The sequence below is a fragment of the Lampetra fluviatilis genome, chromosome 1, assembly GCF_964198595.1.
Source record: "Lampetra fluviatilis chromosome 1, kcLamFluv1.1, whole genome shotgun sequence".
NCBI lineage: Eukaryota > Metazoa > Chordata > Hyperoartia > Petromyzontiformes > Petromyzontidae > Lampetra > Lampetra fluviatilis.
Window position 1 is genome coordinate 410,979 of NC_136275.1, and position 22,387 is coordinate 433,365.

The 22,387-nt window shown below is 60.4% G+C and overlaps 1 protein-coding gene across 2 annotated transcripts in view; it reads right to left on the reverse strand.

Annotated features, from left to right (window-relative positions):
* LOC144945452 (V-type proton ATPase 116 kDa subunit a 1-like) overlaps nucleotides 1–22,387 on the reverse strand; it is a 30,104-nt gene that overhangs the window by 5,295 nt on the left and 2,422 nt on the right. The window contains exons 2-21 of one of the 2 annotated variants that reach the window (XM_078873992.1): nucleotides 18,786–18,921; nucleotides 18,247–18,325; nucleotides 17,112–17,209; nucleotides 15,362–15,490; nucleotides 14,789–14,892; nucleotides 13,606–13,732; nucleotides 13,050–13,132; nucleotides 12,400–12,493; nucleotides 11,741–11,953; nucleotides 11,221–11,371; nucleotides 10,332–10,471; nucleotides 9,512–9,669; nucleotides 8,809–8,902; nucleotides 7,924–8,042; nucleotides 7,229–7,445; nucleotides 4,367–4,474; nucleotides 3,265–3,384; nucleotides 3,021–3,138; nucleotides 2,565–2,736; nucleotides 1,119–1,928 (exon numbers count right to left, since the gene is read on the reverse strand). In XM_078873992.1, coding sequence (XP_078730118.1) covers nucleotides 1,823–1,928; nucleotides 2,565–2,736; nucleotides 3,021–3,138; nucleotides 3,265–3,384; nucleotides 4,367–4,474; nucleotides 7,229–7,445; nucleotides 7,924–8,042; nucleotides 8,809–8,902; nucleotides 9,512–9,669; nucleotides 10,332–10,471; nucleotides 11,221–11,371; nucleotides 11,741–11,953; nucleotides 12,400–12,493; nucleotides 13,050–13,132; nucleotides 13,606–13,732; nucleotides 14,789–14,892; nucleotides 15,362–15,490; nucleotides 17,112–17,209; nucleotides 18,247–18,325; nucleotides 18,786–18,905 — 2,550 coding nt within the window. In that variant the 5' untranslated portion in view covers nucleotides 18,906–18,921 and the 3' untranslated portion in view covers nucleotides 1,119–1,822. Of the gene's footprint in view, nucleotides 1–1,118; nucleotides 1,929–2,564; nucleotides 2,737–3,020; nucleotides 3,139–3,264; nucleotides 3,385–4,366; nucleotides 4,475–7,228; nucleotides 7,446–7,923; nucleotides 8,043–8,808; nucleotides 8,903–9,511; nucleotides 9,670–10,331; nucleotides 10,472–11,220; nucleotides 11,372–11,740; nucleotides 11,954–12,399; nucleotides 12,494–13,049; nucleotides 13,133–13,605; nucleotides 13,733–14,788; nucleotides 14,893–15,361; nucleotides 15,491–17,111; nucleotides 17,210–18,246; nucleotides 18,326–18,785; nucleotides 18,922–22,387 lie in introns of those variants that run through there. The other variant, XM_078874045.1, reaches the window with a different exon arrangement.

Below are 22,387 nucleotides of genomic sequence, written 5' to 3' on the forward strand. Positions count from 1 at the left end.
CGTGTACACACACACACGTGTACACACACGTGTACACGGCTGTAGAGAGTACCCTGCACCACACACCAGAGTGAGAGCCGCTTCGCATCGCGCGCTCACCGGCCCCGTCCCATGGCGAACCGGCGAAACGCATCGCGACGCGCAGGGTTACAACCCCAGGGACGCGTCGCAGAAGCTACCGCCGGGCTCCCAAGGGGGGGTAGGGGGGGTGGGGGGGGTGTCGAGAGGTGACCCGCTGGGGGACGGAGCGGGGAGAGGTGGAGGCATCCGACCCCCCCCGTGTCCCCGGTGCAACGCGAGGAGCATCGAGGGTGCATCATGCACACCCCCACCCCCTCCCTTCTGGCAAGCTGCACAAACCGAACTCCTAGTGGGGGGCCCCCCCCGTGCCCGCATCGAGTGGCAACACGGCACCCCCCTTGCACTCCACCCGAGGGGGGAGTCTCACCCGCTCAGTCCCGACGGCGCACGAGGCGAGGAGCCGAGGGACGGCGGTGCCCCCCTCCCGACGAGGAGCTGCGCGCTCGTGGATTGCGCCTGGCAGCGCGAGCGCGCCCTCGTGACTCGAGCTTGGTGGACGACGTAGGGTGCGAAAGAAGTTCAACGCGTGCGGCGTGCACAGCTCACACGGCACGAGGTGCAGTCGTCGGGTTTATTCAAAATCCATTCGACCAATTTACAGTCGCAGAACTCGCTTCAACCTTTGAGCACGGTCACCGGAGGCCTACAACTGCGCGGGTTTGTGGCAACAGTTGCTCGCGACGGCGCAGCCTCGTACAGCGCCGTGACCCAAGCGGTGGGGTCCCAGTTGATGCCATCGGAGCGACGGCAACGGGAACGCACGCGAGGCACGGGGCGCGCGACAACGCAGCCGGTGCCGAGGGTGCCGGCGACGCAGCGGTGCCGGCCCTCATCGGAAATGCAGTCGGACCACCGACTCCAACGCTCACGGAACCAACCGAAAGCCTCAAGGAGGATTTTCTTTTTAAAGAAAAAATATTTCACAAAAGCGCAGCCACCTGCGAGTAGGAGTGACATCCTCTTTGGTTCTTTTGGTAAAGTGACGTAGTTAGAAATAAAAGAAAAAATAAAGCGATTTATTTTATTTCTACCTACGTGACTTTACTGAAAGAACCACAGAGTATGGATTCCTGCAGTCACGAAAGCTTCACATCAAGATGGGAGTGACACACGCGGAGAGCGGCGCGCCGTGGGACATGGCAAGCCCTGCTAGGGGCTGCAGCAGGCGGCCGGGAAGGTGCCCAACGCGTTCAAGGCGTCTTGTCAACGGGGGAAGAGGAGACCACGACCCTCAGGAGGTCTCTGCGGCGGAGGAGGCAGCAGAGCGGAGTGGGGACCGAAACGACTGCGATCGCCCCCATCAATCCGCGTCGTCCGCAACTTCGTTTCACTACAAACGCTTTTTTTGTAATACATTTTTAGTGATTTTACTGAAGACAAATTTCGTTGCGGGAAATCAACTTCAATTGACGTTGATCTACGTTTGTGATCCGTCCGGAATTTCTTCCCCCAACGCCACTTGCTTTCACGCCGATGTCTATTGGCTGCATTGCTCACATTGTGGCTTCTGTCGCTTCCGTGACCTAGGCCGCTCTGGCAACATGACACTCTCACCACCTGGTTAAACACAAAACAAAAACACTCACTTTGAACTTTTATACGATTAGCTCCGCAAAGCGGCCTACGCGGAACGGGGCCTTGAAACGCAGCGACGCCGGGGGTGGCGCGACCGCTGGGCCGCAGCAGGGAGGCCGCTGCGTAGAAGGCCCCGGGACAGGCCCCGTCAGAGGCTCCCCCGGGCCTAGCTCTCAGAGTCCCCGCCGCCGCTGTCCTCCAGCATGCTCTCGAAGGAGTACGGCGTGAACTTGACGCCCGTGCCGTGGTAGAACTTGTTCTGGAACTCCACCCTGGCGCGCGACGGGAGGGGTGGAACAAACAATCGGAGGTTTCACTCGCGGCCACGGTGACCTCACGGTGACCTCGCGGTGACCTCGCGGTGACCTCGCAGTGACCTCGCGGTGACCTCGCGGTGACCTCGCGGTGACCTCGCGGTGACCTCGCGGTGACCTCGCGGCCACGGTGACCTCGCGGCGACGGCCGTGGTGCGGGCGGCTCGCAACCGGCGAGCTGGGAGTAGCGGTTAGTGCTACGCTGCGCTATGAACCCGACGATCCAGGTTCGATTCACGCTCATGGCCAACACCAGTGACGATTATCTGAATCGGTCCTAGGCCTCCCCTAGGTCAACTCAGCCTCGAATGAGTACCGAGTGCGGTGTGTAGTAAACATCGCCATTGGGGAGTCAAAGGCGGTCGGGTGTGGTGCTGGCCTCCCACCCCCTCGTGTACCGTTCCGGCCTTCGTAGGTGCTCGCTAACAGCACTTGCCCCTACAGTCTGTCAAGGCTATACGGGGGGGAGGGGGTCTTTTGTATGTGTGTGTATCTGTGTGTGTGCGTGTCTGTGTGTGTGCGTGCGTGCGTGCGTGCCTGTGTGCGTGTCTGTGTGCGTGTGTCTGTGCTCGTGTGTCTGTGTGCGTGCGTTACCAGTGCAGGCGCAGCGCGTGCAGGAAGGCCGAGAGGCCCTCCATCACGAGCAAGATGGCCACCGTGAGGACGGCGAAGGCGGCGAAGATGAAGAAGACGATGACGAGGCCGGACCACTGCCCGTTCTTGAGGCTCATCTTGAGCACCATGGTCCACAGCACCTCGGACAGCTCTGCTCCAGGGGACGGCAGAACGAGTCAACCGCACGCGGCGTGTCAACGGCACGCGGCGCTCTCCGAGGCGACCGAGCGGGTTTCGGCAAAAACGCAGCGCGCCCCGACAGGTGTCCGTCAAAGCTCGGCTATCGGCAATCGGTGACCCTCCCCGCCCCGCGAGAGACCCCAACGGATTCTTCTTCTCGTGACGACGACGCGACGCCGACAGCGGGACCCAGATATAAACACCATGGGGAGATCGCAGCTACGACAAAGGGGGGGGGGCTGGGGGTGAACTCACGGGCGTGGGCCAGGCTGAGGGCCCAGAGGCGCAGGTAGGAGGCCGTGTTGGAGATGCAGCCCAGGCAGTACTCGATGGTGTGGATGGCTTGGTGCACAAACACGTCCCCAAAGTCAAACTGAAAACGGTCAAGAACAACACAAATTCGACCGTCAGGGACTCGTTGCGAGGGACCGAGGAGACGCTCGTGAGAGAGTCCACTATTTGTGGAGAGTTTTTATTTTATTTATCTGCCCCCGGTCACCTCTCCGTGGTCTCCGTGGTCACCGTGAGCTCCGCTGCCGTGATCTGCCGGCTCGGGCGGCGGCTCCCTCGCGACCTCCGCGTCGTCCGTGGAGCCGCCGTTGACGTACGAGTTCTGGAGCTGCGGCGGCACGAGAGCGGCTCACAAGTCACACCCCCCGCGCACGACGTCGCCTCCTTCCCACGTCACATCGGCCACCCCCTGCGAGTGCATCATCTCGGCGGCGGTCGTTAAACACAAGCAATGTGGTTGAGGGGTTTTGTAGTCGGGCTTTACCCGATCCAATGCTGGCGACCCGCCCGGTGTTTAAAGGCGAGAGCCCTCCCCGTGATAGATCCCCATCGTACCTCGATCCCTCTTACATGCACCGTCACCCCCTGCACTCTTTAGACTCCCCGCACCGCTCATTCAGTCTCATCGCCACCACCACCACCACCACCACCACCATCATCGCCGCCATCACCAACACCGCCGCCATCACCAACACCGCCGCCATCACCAACACCGCCACCAACCCCGCCGCCATCACCAACGCCATCACCACCTCTGCCTTGTTGGCTTCGGGGCTTCCCCTGTGATGCCGACCTCTGGGAGCCACTGCCGTGCCCGGATCTTCCGACATCACAAACACTCAACACCTCCGCCATTTACCCCGTGTCCCTGAGAGGAAAGACGTCTCCAATAGGTGACACTGGGCAATGGCTCTTGTTGGTGGCACACGGTCCGTTGTCCACAATGGGGCCTGTTCTATATATAATATTTGTCACGTGGTTTACGTGTATCCAGTGGCCTTGCCGTGCATGAGTAGCGTGGAGGTTTATATAACAAAGTTAGCACACACACACGCGAGCGTTCTTACGTCATCACAGAGGGATTCCACCTTCAGCGAGCCACACGGCTGCGAAAATCATCTCAGTGTTCATCTCGGTGTTCATCTCGGTGCGTGCCCAGCAATGGCAGCACACACGCACGCACATGCACGCTTGCGCACCCACACACACACACACGCGAGTGCACACGCACGCGGGGCACTGTGTACTAGGGTGGCGATGTGTGGAGCGCAGGGCGCAGGGCAGGCGGCCGCGTGGGTCCCGGAGCTCACCAGGCGCTGCGAGCGGCGGTGCTTGGAGCGCAGAACGAAGGGCTTGAAGAAGAGCATCCAGGGCACGGCGATGAGGGCGAAGATCACCAGGAAGGTCTGCAGGTCTTGCTGTGATAGAGACACGACGCGGCACGTCAGGTGGTGCATCATCATCATCATCGTTTATTGTCGCTGTCGTCCTGCGCTCGTTTACCCAGGAAAGCATCGCCGAGTCTCACGACTAGTTTCCAGGAGGGCCCTGCTGAGTGCCCGCAGTGGGGGGGGGGGGGGGGGGGGGGGGTCGATCATCGCCACGTCTTCATCCCAGTCGAGGTCATTTGGAGGCGATTGTTCAAATTTAAACCGCGATGCTGGCGCACGACGGCCGACTCGAGGTAATATTTTAGGTCCACTGCGAATCAGTCGGCGTGGAGTCTATATAGTTTTATTTCCACGGTTAACGCACCGGCAGTGTTCATTTGGGGTGGCCGCCGGATTCTGACGGTGAAAGCCGCGAGGCCGCGTCACTCCACCCCAGCGGTGGCGCGTTACCGACGCTCGTGGTTCGGATCCAGAAGCCCACCCCTGGTTAATAGTGCAGGCGCCATAACATAAAATACTACGTGCCGCGTGCTTCTCGGTGGACGTTAAAGCTCCCACGAGGCGAATCAAAGAAGAGTTGGCAGTTATGTGCCGGAGTTCCTGGTCAAAACTTGCCAAATTTCTAAAAAATTCTCAAATTTTGGAGAAGTTTACGAAATTTAACTTGGTTAAGAAACAAACAGCCACCGTGTCCCCCTACGGAAAAACGTGGCAGGGCCCGACTCAAAAGGAGTCTCGATACTCGGTGGTGCTCTCCTGGGTGAGCGAAGGCACAACGATGACATCACGAGCCAACGATGACATCACGAGCCAACGATGACATCACGAGCCCTTCCCATTCGCGGAGACGCCGAGAGCGCTGCCGGGCACCACGGAGAGAGGACGCTCGCAGAGCGCAGGCGGTGCAGTTGCGCCGGGGCCCACAGGCCGGGGGAGGCTAGGCCCAGGGCTGCTAGGCGGGGACAAGGCGAACACAGGCCCCTCCTATCAGAGAGAGCCGGGAGGGCCACACAGCGAGGAGGTGAAGGAAAGGGCCGCAACCTCCAACGGCTCTGAAGGTGGCGGGGACGAGGAGGAGGACCAGGGGGCTCGTGCCGGCCACGCCGGGCCACGCCGGGCCATGGTTGGCACCCCCCGGCCGGTTCCACCGCAAGCGACCGCCGCAGTGGCTGCGAGGGTCGCGCTGCCGAGAGGCGAGGCGAGAGGCGCGGCGTTCGCCATCGGCCGTGGCCACCGACGCCCCGGCCTCGGGCTTTGTCTGCCCCGCACGGTGTCAAGGCGCCGTCATCGTGAGAGGCAGAATTTTGGTTTAAAAAAAAAAAAATTAGAACGGTCGGTAGAATTGGGTGGATCAGAGCGACGCTGCTGCACTGCAGTAAAAACGCCTGCCGGGCAAACTCCGGGTATTTGTTTTATTTTGCGTGCGGTGGTTTTACTGTGGGCCCGCCGATTGCCTCCAACCCGGACTGATCACAGCTCCACTGCCAGACTGCCCACGGCTGCGTTGAACAACCACCCTCGCCGCCTAACACGCCGGCGAGCGCGACGCAGCTGTGATCAGGGAGCGAGTGCTTGGGCACGTGTGTAAACTGCATCGTACACGCATGTAGCCGTACACACCTCGTGCTAATGGTTAACGATAATCAGCGCTAGAGCGAGCGGCTCGCGTCCAGGAGCGCGCGAGTTCAAATCCTTTTTTGGGGTTGACTCAGCCTATCATCATCCCGCCGGGGTCGATAAAATTACTACCACTTTGTGGGCAAGTTCTATGGAGAGACTCACCCCCACCCTAGGAATGTGGAATTTCTACCACTGGCAGTGAATGGCTCTAAACTAATTTGAGCAGCAGGAACTCACCTTGACTTTTATAAGAGGACGACATTTTATGGAGACAATTCCCACAACCTTTAAAGCCATAAACCCCACGGTGCGCGCCGAGGGGGTGCGGCACGGGGAAGGTGGCACCGCCCCGCCCCGCCCCCCCCCCCGTGGCAGCACGGCACGAGGGGGCCGCTACGACCTCCGTGGACTTTGGATTCGGTGAACTTTGCGCACGGTGATCAGAGCCGAGATTAACTCCGACGCCGTTACAGCCGCACACACACACACGCACACACACGCACGTGCGTGTGTGCGTGCAAACCCACAATACAGTTCTGCGCGTCCGTTGCTCATGCCGGATCGGCGCGTGGGTGGCGGAGACGCGGCAACGTGTTTGCCGCTCGTCGCAGAGGTCCGCCCCGGATCGATACGGCGGTCCGCCCCGGTTCGATACGGCGGTCCGCCCCGGTTCGATACGGCGGTCCGCCCCGGCTCGATACGGAGGTCCGCCCCGGTTCACTACGGCGGTCCGCCCCGGTTCGATATGGAGGTCCGCCCCGGTTCACTACGGCGGTCCGCCCCAGTTAACTTGGCGGTCCGCCCCGGTTCACTTGGCGGTTTGTATTCACCCAAACGTCGCGAGCGCCGTCTGCCTCGTGGCGGACGTTCAAGATCTCGTGACTGCGTCACAAACGGATTTGGCCATCGTGTGCCGGCGTCAAAGTCCAAAACGTCGCCGCATTTGCCAAACGACCTCGTCGGGAAACGCGGAGCCATCGCCGCAGCCTCCTGCGGGACGGAGCAGGCCCCTCCTACGCAGAGCAATGGCGGCGGCCGTGAAGCTCCCAAATTTATATCCCAGCTCAACGCTCGCGCCGCGCCCTCCCCCCCGAGCCGCGGCCACCTCGGAGAGGCCCCGCTCTCGAACCGACGGCGGACTGGGGGCGGGCAGGCGGTTACCTGGAAGCTGTAGAGCGGCGCGTTGGTCTTGTCGCCGTAGTTGAAGAGGAACATGTTGATGAAGTGGATGAGGATGCTGGGCGCGTGCCAGGAGGTGGCGGCCGTGTACATGACCCACTTGTAGATGATCATGACGACCAGGTAGCCGAAGAGGCACAGGATGAAGATCAGCTGAGGGATGAACTCCAGGAAGATGCTCTCCGGCTCGTGGAAGTACCTACACACCACCCCCGCGTGAACGCCGCTCGCGTGAACGTGGAGTGGCGACGCGAGCCGGCCGCACCTCTCGGCCCGCACGGCGCGAGGGCGCGGATATGGACAGCCCCCCGCTGGGCGAGGGCCTCCCCACGCCGTGGGGGGGGCGGGGGTTGTCTAACCATACTTCACCGTGCCGGCGAGCGCCGGCTGCGCTTGGTGCAGCTCACAGCCGCAGCCTGTAGCACCTGTGATGCACGAGGCATCGCAGGCGCTACAGGCTGCCGTTCTCGCGTGGATATAAATTTAGACGGGATTTGTTTGTTGTTCATGTACAGCGTGTTGAGATGTTTCGATCAGGCGCTGTACCACTAAATCATCATCATCATTATTATTATTAAACACGAGCACCGGGCGAGGATGGAAGCCCGAACGCCGAGCTCGTCGATTCATCAATGAGCATCCGTGTCAGTGACGTGCGGTGGATGGCGCGAACGTACGTGTGGTTGAAGATGCCCAAGATGACCCCGAAGATCATGTGGATGATGCCCACGGTGACGGACATCTTCATCTTGTACGAGTTGAGGAAGGTCAGCTTGTTTCCCGCTATGTTCCAAATCTGGGGGTGGGGGAGGGCAGAACGAGAATGGAACCTCCATGTATACAGCAAGCATCGTCAGGGTCGGGATCGAACCTACGACCTCCTGCATACCAGGCGAGGGAGTTAACATCTCGTAGCCACCGCGGCGCCCCTAAACGTGTAAAACGTGGAGCGTGTGCACAACGTCAGCGCCTCACGCCGCCCTCTCCACGGAGCGCTCCTCTCCGCCGTAGGGGGCAGCTGCTGCCACCGCACTTTGCTTCCGTTCACCGTGAGATCGGTAACGAGCACGCGGTGCACCGCAAGGGGGGCACGTTGGGCTGCGACGCAGCGTAATCCGCCTCGGGAGGCATCAAGAAGCCTGGGTTTTGTTTTCTGTGCCAACCCCTCTGCAAATCTGAACAATCGTCGCTGCTGCTGCTGTGCACGGAGCGGGGGGTGGACTCCTGCCGCTGCTGCCACCGCTGCTGCTAACGCTGCTGCCACTGCTGCCACTGCTGCTCAATCACCCACCCACTCACCCCCTCTCCACACTGCAGATCACCTGACTTTCTCTTTCCGCTGCTTCCCTTGCACGGCTCCACTTTGGAATTCTCTCTCCCATCACCGTCTTCTCGTCTCCCCGACTTCATCTAAGATCCCTGCTCAATTCAAGGGCGGCGTGAACCCCGTGCCCACTGCGGCATTGACGGTGCCGTCCGTTGCCGGCCCCTTGACGCCCGGGGCCTGCGAGCCGGAGCTCGGCACGTGCTGCTCGGCAAGGGCGCCGGGTGGCGCTGCTTACGGGGTCGATGCCGAAGGGGTAGGGGTTTCCCGAGAAGACCCCCGTCACGTTGGGGTCCAGCTGCAGCAGCGAGTTGAGCTGCAGCGTCTCAGCGCTGAGGAGCGGAGAGAGGCACACAGGGGAGAGCGAGAACACGAGAGAGAGAGAGGGAGTGTGAGGGAGAGCGAGAGGGAGGGAGAGTTGCTTTGGGTTTCACGCACATTCACCCTGTCAGAACATTCCCACGACCATCATCCCGCACCTCCCATTAGCAAAGTTGGCTACGTACGGTGCGAAAGAAGTTCAACACACATACATTGTCATCTTCTTTGGGTCTTTCGGTAAAGTCCCGTAGTTAGGTTCAAAGAAAATAACATCGTCAGCCACGGTCAATCCACCGCTGGACGGAGGCCTCCCCAACCGCCGGCACCACCACCACCAGGTCGTGCCACGGCAACGACCCGTCCAGCGACCGCACAACGCAGATCGGTTCCACCGCTCCGTCTCCCACACAGACGTCACGACGCCACTTCCGTTCCGCCGCTGGGCCCGACGTCGATGGACCCCGGAGCTCGGATTCACCGCGGAGCGGCGGAGGGACGCTCGCTCGCTCGCACGCGGACTGCCGCACCCTCACGGACACGGCCCTCCTCTCTTGGCAGAGGTTCCGTGCGGTGGGCCACATGGCCGCGGATCGCAAGTCGCCCCAAAGCCGCGGCCTCACCTCCACACGCCCTGCTGGAACATGGCGCGCACGTGCCACGACGAGCCGAAGATGTTGACCGACTTGGAGAAGCAGTCGTTGTAGATGAGGCCCGTGTAGATGGAGAACATGGCCATGAGCAGGATGATGTAGCGCCCGCCGAAGAACGTGTTCCAGATCTGCCAGCGCACGCACGGCACAGCTCCATGGCGGGAACGATTTCACGGTGGGAATGTTTTCACAATGGGAACGATTTCACGGTGGGAACGATTTCACGGTGGGAACGATTTCACGGTGGGAACGATTTCACGGTGGGAACGATTTCACGGTGGGAACGATTTCACGGTGGGAACGATTTCACGGTGGGAACGATGTCACGGTGGGAACGATGTCACGGTGGGAACGATGTCACGGTGGGAACGATGTCACGGTGGGAACGATGTCACGGTGGGAACGATGTCACGGTGGGAACGATGTCACTGTGGGAACGATGTCACTGTGGGAACGATGTCACTATGGGAACGATGTCACGATGAAAATGATGTCACGATGAAAATGATGTCACGATGAAAATGATGTCACGATGAAAATGATGTCACGATGAAAATGATTTCACGATGAAAATGATTTCACGATGGGAATAATTTCACAATTAAAATTATTTCATGCTGCGAATGATTTCACAATGAGGATTTCAAGATGGGAATGATTTCACAAATAAAATAATGTCATGATGAGAACGAATCGGCTCGGAGCTCTCGCACGCCATCATTGACAAGGGTGCGTTTGTAAGAGGAGGAGCGAGTGGCGGCGCCGCTGTGGTCGTCGTCGTGGTGGTCACCTCGTTGTCGCTCTTGCTGGCCAGTAGCTCCCTCTCCTTGAGCACCATCCACACGGCGAAGCAGAGCATCACCAAGCCGTGGCCCCAGTCGCCGAACATGACGGCGAAGAGGAACGGGAAGGTGACGATCGTGTACGGGGCTGCGGTCAGCACAAACACACGCACACACGCACACGCGCACACGCGCACACGCGCACACGCGCACGCACGCGCACACGCACGCGCACACGCGCACGCACGCGCACACGCGCACGCACGCGCACACGCGCACGCGCGCACGCGCACACGCGCACACGACAAAGGCTTGTGAATTGACCGTGGCCCATGGTGATAAACCCCATGGGTAGGTTGCAACTAAAGCCATGGCCCCCCCGTGCATTGCTAGCGGTTATCGGCATGTGCCGTTCAATTGTTCCAAAGCCAGGCGGGCAACAACGAGGGCCAATCACAGTGCAGCGCTCGGCATTGTGGGGCGCGGGCGAGGGTGACACGGCCGAGGGAAGGAGCTGACCTAAAGCGCTTCACCGAATTCATGCGGGGCCACTGGAGCACGGAGGAGAGTCGTAGGCCGCTCGTAGCCACGGCCACGGAGCGAGACGCATCCTGGATGTGGTGTGCCGGGTCACGACACAATCTGGGGTTGCCGGGAGACCAGGAGGCGGCACGCGACTCGTTGCCGTGGCCACAGGGGGAGATGTGTACTGGATGTGGTGCGCTGGGCGCCGAAATAATCACCCAGAGGCCGAAACTACGCCGTGGATCTCTACGCAGGAGGTGCGGGGGAGGGGGGCAGCCAAACTTGACGATCTCGCGGCCGGTCTCGTCAATGAGCCAGGGGAGGAGAGTCCACAACTCACGGCATCTCCCCACGCCGTGCGTCCACACTCACTGGGGTTCATCTCGCGGTATTTCCCCACGCCGTAGGCGTCCACGATGTTCTGGAAGCCCGACGTGAACTTGTTGGTGCGGTTGAAGGTGGGCGGCGGCAGCGTGGTGAACGTGCGGTTGAGGATGGGCGGCACTGTGGAGTCGCTCTTGAGCTGCAGGGAGGGACACGGCACAAGTGGTGGACGCGGCAAGTGGTGGACGCCACAGGTGGTGGACGCCACAGGTGGTGGACGCCACAAATGGTGGACGCTACAGGTGGAGGACGCTAGAAGTGGACACAACGTGGTGAGAACGCCGCGACGCTCGCGCACTACAAAACACGACGTTGACAATTTACATAGCTTTGTCATTCTACAAGATGGATAAAGCCCCCCCCACCTTCCCACCTTACCGAGCGTGGGGGCCGTTTCACCATACTTCACCACGCTGGTCAGCGCAGGTTGGCAAAGGGTGGGGGGGTGGGGGGAAACAGTAACAAAATGGCTTGGGGCACCGCGCCGGATGCAACCCTCGCGGCTCACCGTGCCGCGGTGGAGGGCGCGCTGGATGGAGTCCATGTCCTCCACGGGGCACCACACCTCGGCGATGAGGCACTTCTGCGTGACGTCCACGTTGCACAGGTTGAGCGCGTGGTAGATGGCCTTCATCTTGCGCACCCTGACGGACCAGGCGGCCGAGCTGAGCGCCGCGTTGGCCAGCACCCGCCGCTGGTGCTCCTCCGTCTCGCCCAGCACCTGCGCGTGGAGCGGAGCGCCGGCGGGTGTGAGCGAAGGGGCCGCCATTGGAGACGTCGCCAGGGCTCCTCCGGTGGCGCGCCGACGCTGCCGGCCGTCGCCCTGTGGCGTGGTTCGCTTTGGGCCCCCCCGTCCCTCTCCGCCTTCAGCGCAGCGCCTGGGCCCCTCTGGCCCCTGGCTCCCAGTTCGGTTGCACCGCCTACACCGCTATTAACTGGGCAGACCGAGCCCAAAGGGTGTTTCTGCCTGGGTACCGACCGGAGTTAAGCCGCCACGTGCGCACCCTCCAGCTCAGAGCAAACCCGACCGAGCCATAGAAAAGATTGTTTTGTTGTGAACGCCGAATGGAATTATGGGATATTTGCCAGACTTTGGTGCAGTGGCGGTGGAAGGGAGTCGTGGAGCGCGGGGAACTAGCGGCACCGGCCGCAGCGCCGGCTGCGTACCGTCTGGATGTCCTCCAGACGCGTGGTCACGCCCTCCATCGTCTCCCTGCGCTCCTTCGGGGACTCCGGGCACGGGTAGACGGTGGCGCGGAACCTGGCGGTGAAGACCACAGCCAATCACACACGGGAGGAGCACACGAGCCGGATCGCACGTCTGGATCCCACGACGGAATCCCACGAGCCGAGGTGCAGCCCTGCAAATGCTCGTTCAGGCCACTGCCGGTCGGAGCGTTCGTCGGCCAACTCGTCCACGCTATTCCAGATGTGTTAAGGAAAGGGGACGGCACGACGGCAAGAGACGCGACGAGAAAAAGGCCTCTTCAGCGCCGTGGAATAAAGAAATGTGGTGCACGAGGACACCTGTGCTGTGCAGCACATCACGCAGCGGAATATACCGATAACAGGTAGATGAGCGGACGGTTGGATGGGTGGGTGGGCGGGAATGTGAGCGGGCGCGTGGGTGGGTGGGCGCGTGGGTGGGTGGGCGCGTTGGTGGGTGGGCGCGTTGGTGGGTGGGTGGGTGGGCGGGCGGGCGCCCGGGTGGGCGGGCGGGCGTGCGGGCAGACATGTGGGTAGGTGGGTAGGTGGGCATGTGGGTGGGTGGGTGGGCGTGTGGGCACGTGGATGCGGAGGACTGTCTCACGTCTCACCCCTCGCAGATCTTCTGGACCTTGCTCTTCAGCTGATCTCCTTGGAAAAACACGATGAACACATCTTTCTTGAGAGGGTCACCCTGAAGGATAAAAATTAAAAAAGCATTACACCGCCATCATCACCATCACAACATCACCAACATCATCAACGTCGTCAGCCATGGCCATCCACTGCCGGATGAAGGCCTCCCCAAGCCAATCGAATGTAGCTGCTACACACGAGCCGATTCCGGCACTCCGTCTCCACGGCGGACGGCCCACACGTCCCGCCCCCTCACTCGCCCTGCCGCTCGGCGTCTCCCCCAGCGTCTCCCCCCGCGTCTATCCCACCACCTCTCCCACTGTGTCCCCCACCGCGTCTCCCCTCGCATCTCCCCCCGTGTCCGCCACCGCGTCTCCCCCCGCATCTCCCCCCGTGTCCCCCACCGCGTCTCCCCTCACGCTTCGACACTTTACACAAGAGCGAGGAGCGGGCACACAGCGCGGGCCCCACGCGGGGCCGTGGGCCATGAGGCCGTGGGGTTATGGACGGTGGGGCCCGCGTGAGGCCTACCGAGACGGGGTCCTCCAACTCCTGTTCGATCTCCGAGTGGCGCAGGAAGACGTTTCCCCGGCAAACGCGCCACAGCATTCGCTCAAACGACGGCAGCCGCTCGCGGTTGATGACGCCCGCCACCGAGCTGCGGCCCGGAATTGGTGGGGGTTGGGAGCAGAGCGGAGAGTGGGGAGCAGAGAGTGTGGAGCGGGGAGCGGGGAGCGGGGAGCGGGGAGCAATTTATGGATTAAAACAACAACTGTGCATTGTGGCCTCCGGGTGCAAGGCGCGATGTTTATATGTTGAACTTCTTTCACACCATGCGCAGCTAATCCGAAGTGCGGGGAAAAGATAACAAACTGAAAAGAAGTGTAAATTATTATTTAGAAGTGTAAATTATCATTATTATTAGCCCTTAACCATCAGTGTTCTAATTATTAAAACAACTCCTGCAACAGCACAAAACATCAACATCAGCACCACCGCTTTGACACCCTCTATTTATTTTGCGCGCTGTTGCAATTTACTCTCAGTCGGTGCGAGCCGCTGAGGGCGTGACGCGTCACTGTCTCCATTGCTGTGGCCGCACCGTTCCTGTTCTGCTGTAATGTACACCGATGTGAACTTTATTGAGGGCGATATTGGCACGTAAAATAAAGATCGATCGACCGACCCTGGACGCCCTTGCTAACGAGTTGTTTCCATCCCATGGGGCAGGAGGAGCCGTGCGCTTCCCAACAGAGTCATCAGTGGTGTCAAATTGCAAATGTATCAAAATATCACTCCAGCCGATATATCATCGCACGTTTGAAAGGGCACTCCCGGCGGCGGTGGTCTCTTTGAGCACGAGGTGATGTAGCACGTGACCTACAAATCTGGCAGGAGTCGGCCAGCCGGGGACGATGATCGCCACTCTGTGCGTCATCCCCAACAGTCGTTCGGGAGCGTTTACTTTTTTTATTTTGGCCGTGACGCCGGTCGGTCGTTGCGGTGCCTTGAACCCGTCTTCGAATGCCATCTCGGGATCTTCAACGGCCGCCGAGAAGTGGCCGGCGTTTGATGACGTCACGGTGCCTGCCGCACCGCAGCATCCACCAGGGCACTCCGTGCTACGGGCCGCGAGTGACGAGCGCGACACCGCTGAACGCAAACGAGCGATTTTGCCGAGAGAAGGAAGCGACAGCTCTCGGGGGCCTCCTACCCGAGTTTGAGTCCTGGGGCGGCGGCTGCGGCGGCGGCGGCGTTGGCGTTGGCTGGGTCGATGAGCATCAGCGTGTCGCCCGACAGGAAGTCCCTCGACTCTCCCTGGCGCACACCGTGACCCCTTCATGATTAGTGACTGTGGAGGAATCCGACGAGCTCCGAAGCTCTTTTTTCCCAAGAGGTCCACCGCCGTCCAGCCCCGTGGGGGGGCACACGCGCGGCGATCCGTTTATAGATACCCCACCTACCGCCAATGACCCCCGTCCCTGTACCAACGGGGCGATCGAGCGTCGTCAGAGGGTCATTGCACGCATCTAAAAAATGTTTTACTTAAATTATGATTCATTCTTCCCAAATGTCCCTTATAAAAACAAGCTCAGCAATGGTCATCGAGCGGCCACCGGCACGAGCTTGCTCGCTGACCCCCGACCTCACGGGGCCGCGTGGCTCGGCGGGAGAGCTCGGGGTCAGTGGGGGGGGGGGGGGTCGCCCTCGGGGTCAGTGGGGGTCACCCTCGGGGTCAGTGGGGGTCACCCTCGGGGTCAGTTCGTGGGAAGTGTTGCCGGCTCACCGAGGCAAAGTATGGCTCCGTGTGGTGAAGCATGTGCCGCAGCTCGGTGAGCTCCAGGAAGTTGCGGCGCAGCGTCACCTTGTTGGTGCCGATCTCCTTGAGCTCCGTCTCCAGGCGCTCGAACGTCACCTGCGCCCAGGCACCGCGGCGCACGCTTTGCCTAAGGCAAAGCTCCCAAGGTAGCCCGCACGGACCGACGGGGCGAGTGCCGCTTGCGAGCGACGGCACCCACAGAGGCCAGCACGGTGTGCGCACACCGCGCGGTGTGCGCACACCACGGTAGATACTCATCTGAGAACGAGTCAACCTCGGGGAGTACCGCGAGTGGTTCATGAATTCATCGGTGGTGTTGGCCGCGAGCGGGAATCGAAGGCGAGTCAATGGCGCAGTGCGCCAACCTATCACTAGTATTATTGCTGCTGCTGCTGCTGCTGCTGCGAGGCTGTGCCGAGTGGCCCTCGCTTAGCTGGGACATGCAAACTGTTTTGCACGGTTGCCCACGGACACAATTGAAGTCATTTGCAGAAAAATTTTGACAATTTGCCAAATTTTTACCTTCTCATCTTGTTTTCATTTAAGACGCGCCTTGACCAAGGTGCTGAACGGTGAATGAACTATTTGTACAGCAGAATAGTGTGATGGGATGATGGGACGATGGGACGATGAGAAGGATGGGAGTTCGTGATGAATACGAGTGGTTAATGACGAGTGAGTGTGATGATGAATAGGTAGGGGAGTTGGGAATCGGGATGGAGATGGAGAAGGGGAGTTCGGGGAAGCGAGGAAGGAATTGGTGCTTTAAGAAAAGAACTAAAAACAGAGGCCCATTGTTTAACGAGTACTACCACTCGACCACTCACACCAGGCATGCCTCACCCCATGCGCGCCTCACCCCACGCTCCGAGCGGCAGCGACCGCAGACGAAGGCTAGAAGAAGAAATAAAGAGGAAGAGCTGCTCGAGAGCGAAACCCGGACTCGTTTGTCATTTGAAGCTTTTCTTTCGCCGTCCTTTCATTTCCTTCTTTTACTCTGAAGAAAATTGCGCAGCTGCGTTCACTCGAAAACGCCAAGCCGGGCGGAGAAGAGAGAGAGAACGAGAGAGAGAGAGGGAGAGAGAGAGAGACAGAGAGGGAGAGACAGAGAGAGAGAGGGAGGGAGAGAGAGAGAGAGCTGATGGCCCAAATGTGGGCTAATTGAAAAGAACTGCGAGCCGTGGTTGCGTTAAGGTCCGCGTGTGTGTATGTGTGTGCGCGCGTGCGTGCGCTGCGATGTACAAACTATTGTTGACAACCCGTGCCGTGCCTTCTCTCCGCTGCAAGTTAAAACGATCGTTCCTTGGAAATCCCGTGCCGCCACACAACCTGCGCGGCTCTTCAAAGCGTAGGAGTGCAATAGTTTAATCGCCATCGTCACCGCCCACATTGTAGATGTGGCGTTTACCCCGTAGGGTTAGGGTTTTGTCGGTGAACATTAGGCTTTATCATCGCGTTTTGAGTTTGGACACATTTTGAGCCGGACCGAATATGTGTCGTCAAAGTCCCTCCACCGCCCGACACAGCCGATCAAATTAAACTGACACGTGCACGAGCGTTTAACAAAGCGACAATTTGTCCTGGCGATGAACGACGCAGTTTAAGCGGGAGACGCCATCGTCGCTAACCGTGGTCACGAGACTCGCCCACCAGGGCTCACAGAGTATCACGAGGCCTCGCGCAAGGCCCACGGAGGGCCTGAGCAGTGCAAGCTCACCTCCAAGTCAATCATGACCTTGGGGAGAGGGGCTTCCTGGTCCTGGTCATCGGGCACCGCCTTCACGCCCGCGGCGGACATCTGCTTGTCCAGGAAGCCTGTCAAGTGCGGTCAGAACACAAACGTCGCACGGGGAGACATCGCGCCTGGCGACGAGGGCCACGCTCCCTGCCGCTCGCCGCCCTGCTCGGTACGACGGGCAATAAGCCATCGTCAGTGCGAGGGCCTCCACACGTTTGAAACCATTGGGGGTTTGACAGCAGCACGACGACGAAGATGGGGGGGGGGTGTTTCACTTGTTGTGTTGTCAGGGGCTGTACATCAGGGGCCGCACTAAAGGCCACTGGGCTACGACATCGGGCGGCCAAGGCGACCCCCTCCCCGAGCGGACCCCTACGGCGACCGTGCACCGAGGATGCGTCGTTCCTTTCCTCGTGCCCCAACCTCACATTTACACTGCCCCGCTACTCCTGCCCAAGTGCAACACACCCAGCATGCCCGTGAAGACACGCACACACACTGCTGTGGTTTACAGTGAACCGTGCGTAATATCATCATCGTCAGCCAGGGTCAACCCGCTGCTGGATGGTGGCCTGCACAATCCGCCGCCGCCGCTCGTTTACGATCTCGCGACGCAATCATCCACCCAGCGCCACTCTGTGGGGCAGGTCACCAGGGGTTGAACTACGGATGACCTCGCCCAGCTACAGGAATGTGGAATTTCCACCGCCAGCTCAGGCCTGAGGACAGTTTACCAGCACCACCTCCATGCTATTCGAGCAAAACAATCACTTTGACTGGACCGGCATGCGAGCGGATTTCATTGCTCCATCTCCCCGGTTGACGTAAGATACTACGAACTCGGGTACTCATTTAAAATTGTGCCGTGACGGTCGCCGTTGATGTATTTTGCTTGAAGGGTCTTTGTTTTCTTTGGGTCTTTCGGTAAAGTCACATAGATAGGTTCAAAGAAAATATTTTCTTTGAAATCTAGCTCTGCGACTTTACCGAAAGACCCAAAGAATTTGAATTCCTGCAGTCACGAACGCTTTAAGTCAAGGGTCTTCGTTTCCTCTACCCGGTCACCGCCATGGTGACATCAGCGTGGTGGCAGTGGTGGTGGCGCTGAACTCACGCAGGATTCTCTCGAGCTCCTCGCAGCGCTTCACCTCGTTCACAAACTTGCGCTGAAAGGTGCTGACTCGGCCGTTGAGCTGCAACGCACAGAGGGGAGGATTTGCGACGATCGCCACGCTGCGGCGACAGGGTCTCGTAAAGCCGCGAGTCGAGCACATGGACACTTTTTAGTATCTCAATTTGCATCTCCACAGTTTTATTTTGATATTTTTATAAGCAAGTTTATGAGAATGACCATCGGAGAACACCGCATTGTGATGACGCAATTAATTACGATTTTGCTTCCAAGCAGGAGCACGAGCGTTTGTGGACCCGGCAGCCCCTGGAGAGATGGCCTGGAGCCCAGACGGGAGGACAGACCGGTAGCGTAGTGGGGGGGGGGGGGGGCGATTGTGATGAGCGCTTGAGCCACAGCAACCAACGAGCCACCGAGCCACCGCACAAGCCACCGAGCGAGTAAGCGCGTGAGTCACCGAGTGAGCCATCGAGCGAGCCACCGAGGGGGGGGGGGGGGGGGGGGGGGGCTGTGAGTCTCACGTCTCGGAACTGCACGAGGCCCAGCTCCCCCAGCTCGCTGATGCAGCAGTAGGCCGACTCGTACTGCAGGTAGAGCTGCGCCAGACACATCTCCTCGCTGCGGAACAGCGAGCCCTGCATGGCGGCGGTGGTGGATCTGCAGGAGACACCCGGAGGAAGTTGTACCGACTCACCGCTCCTCTAATTTGGTTAGAAACTGTTTGCGCAAAAGATAACGACGAATAGATCCGTTACGTCCTGTCGACGATGGCATTCGGAATGCGGCAAACTCGCGTCAAGTCAACAAAGGCTGCGGGTGACGGACTCGATCCAGTTAGAGCCGTCATCTGGCCTCCTACAAGCACAGACAAAGCAACAACTCCGGTGGGAGAGGCGAGGCGCAGGCATGGGCGTCTCTCTCGCGCCACTGCTGCCTCCGATGAGCACGATCGGCTACGTACGGTGCCAAAGGAGTTCGACGTACGCACGACAGCCTCCAGCAGGGGGCGCTTTGGAGAGCCCCTGTCGACAGAGGGGGCTTGGGCCACTCTTCAACACTGGGCAGATGCCTTGGAAGAGATGAGAGCACCCACACTCTACCGCACCGCGCGCCACCCGCCCACTGGCCGATACTGCTGGGTGGACAGAGGCCGTGGGAGTGATGTGGGGGGGGGGGGGGCGAGGGGGGGGTTAAGAAACTTGCGGCGTTCCACGGCCGCAGCAGCAGCAGCCGCAGCAGCCGCAGCAGCCGCAGCAGCCGCCGCAGCGCCTTCGTCAGCGTGTGAACGCGGCCGAGGCGAGGAGCGCCGCGGCGGGTGACGCGGAGCGAGGAGCGCCACCCTGGCCGCACGGCGCTCCGGATCGCGCTACGCGGTGCCAGCCATGGGTCCCCGTGGTGTGCGGGAGACCGAGCACGCGCGTCAGCGTGTGTGCGCGTGTGTCAGCGGGTCAGCGTGCTCGGCAGGGTTTCCGAGACGCGCTTCGTCCTCAGCGCGCGTGCTCCCTCCGTTCGTCACGAGCGGCGCTCTCCGAGGGCTCCGAGGCAGACGCAAGGCGGCGGTGCGAGTCTGGGGAACCGCCGCCCTTCGTGGCAGCAGCAGAACGAGAAGTGGGACACCGCGTGGTGGTGGTGAGCCTCGTGGTGGTGGTGGTGAGCCTCGTGGTGGTGGTGGTGAGCCTGGTGGTGGTGGTGAGCCTGGTGGTGGTGGTGAGTCTGGTGGTGGTGGTCGTGAGCCTCGTGGTGGTGGTGGTGAGCCTGGTGGTGGTGGTGGTGGTGAGCCTGGTGGTGGTGGTGAGCCTCGTGGTGGTGGTGGTGAGTCTGGTGGTGGTGGTGGTGGTGGTGAGCCTGGTGGTGGTGGTGAGCCTGGTGGTGGTGGTGAGCCTCGTGGTGGTGGTGAGCCTCGTGGTGGTGGTGGTGGTGGTGAGCCTCGTGGTGGTGGTGGTGAGCCTGGTGGTGGTGGTGGTGGTGAGACTCGTGGTGGTGGCGAGCCTCGACAAAACCGCACTCCGCACTCCGCCTTCTCGCTCGTACGCAACGCGAGGCCTCGTTTCGCTTTAAGCCATCAGCACCTCGATAACGAATCGCATAGCCACCGAGGGGAGGGGGGGGGGGAGACCATCAGACGCTCACAGCACACACGCCGTGCACCCAACGGCAGCCCAACACCAATCACGGACGTTGCGGCAACGTTGCAGCAGCACGGAATGAGGCTCATAGAACACCGAATGCTGTGCGCCGTCTATCCGGTTGTCTCTGCTGCGATGTCTGTCTGGTTGTCTGTGCTCGGATTTAAACAAAGGAGTAATTGTTTTGTTTAACACGAAGGCTTTCGCGACCAATATCATCCATAGAGGTTTTCTTGAGGTTAGATCGCGTAAATAATCAATGCGATGTTACCCAAAACCACCGATTGTGTGTTTTGTCGACACGGATTGCTGTTTGCTGTACAACAGGCGACCTGAGACTCTCCTCTGGGGGGGGGGGGGGGGGGGGGTCTCTTGAATTCTCACTTCGACCAAACGAAACGGACGGCGTCACCTGACCCCGCTGGCCCAGGCGGAGTCCGCGTACGGAAGGAGTCGCCGGCACAACGACACGGTCGGGGGGGGGGGGGGGGGGGGGGTGACGCGGGCGGTGGTCGATTTCTTTTTAAGGCGACCTCGCGACAACAACAACAAAGATCATCATCACAAATTTGGACCGCGGTCCGGCCTCGCTGCGTCTCTCTCGCGGCCACGTGACCTCCACGCGTCTCGTTCGCGGCCACGTGACCTCCGCACGCTCTCACCACAGCACGGCCACGTGACCTCCCCACGCTCTCACCACAGCACGGCCACGTGACCTGGCCGCGTGACCTCCCGACGCTCTCACCACAGCACGCGGCCACGTGACCTCCCCATGCTCTTACCACAGCACGGCCACGTGACCTGGCCACGTGACCTGCCCACGCTCTCACCACAGCACGCGGCCACGTGACCTCCCCACGCTCTCACCACAGCACGGCCACGTGACCTGGCCACGTGACCTGGCCACGTGACCTCCCCACGCTCTCACCACAGCACGCGGCCACGTGACCGCCCCATGCTCTTACCACAGCACGCGGCCACGTGACCTGGCCGTGACCTCCCCACGCTCTCACCACAGCACGTGGCCACGTGACCTCCCCACGCTCTCACCACAGCACGCGCCACGTGACCTGGCCACGTGACCTCCCCACGCTCTCACCACAGCACGCGGCCACGTGACCTCCCCACGCTCTCACCACAGCACGCGGCCACGTGACCTGGCCACGTGGCCTCCCCACGCTCTCACCACAGCACGTGGCCACGTGACCTCCCCACGCTCTCACCACAGCACGGCCACGTGACCTGGCCACGTGACCTGGCCACGTGACCTGGCCACGTGACCTCCCCACGCTCTCACCACAGCACGCGGCCACGTGACCTCCCCACGCTCTCACCACAGCACGGCCACGTGACCTGGCCACGTGACCTCCCCACGCTCTCACCACAGCACGCGGCCAGCTGGAGGCGGGCGACGCGGATCAAAACGCCAAACAGGGCGGGATGTTGTTGTTGTTATATTGTGATGTATTCTTTTATTTGGGTATTTCGGTAAAGTCACGTCGACAGGTTCAAAGAAAATAACAAAAACTACGTTTCGTCTTCTGAAGAAGACCACCGCTTGTGTTGCGATCGAAACGTCGTAGTCTTTTTTTTTATTATTTTCTTTGAACCCATCTACGTGACTTTACCGAAAGACCCAAATAATATGAATTCCTCCAGTCACGAAAGCTTTAAATCAAGATTACGCATCATCTTTTAGATAAAACGTGCGGACGAATCGTCGCCACTCGCGGACACACAAAGCAAATGTCGAGGAGGATTCAGGCGAGAGGGAGGAGGAGAGAGACCTGGGGGGCTCTCTCTGGGTACGAATGTTGCGAGTTGAGTGCGAGAGGCGACTTGGTCGCACGCCTGCAAAGGACGACGATGCCCCTTGGGGCCTGACGCAGCTTGCTGGGGGCGAGGGCTGTTAGCGAGCACCTATTAAGGTTCGGCACGGTGCACAAGGGAGCTGTTTGGCCAAGGACCACGACCCGGCCACCTTTGTCTCTCCCGCA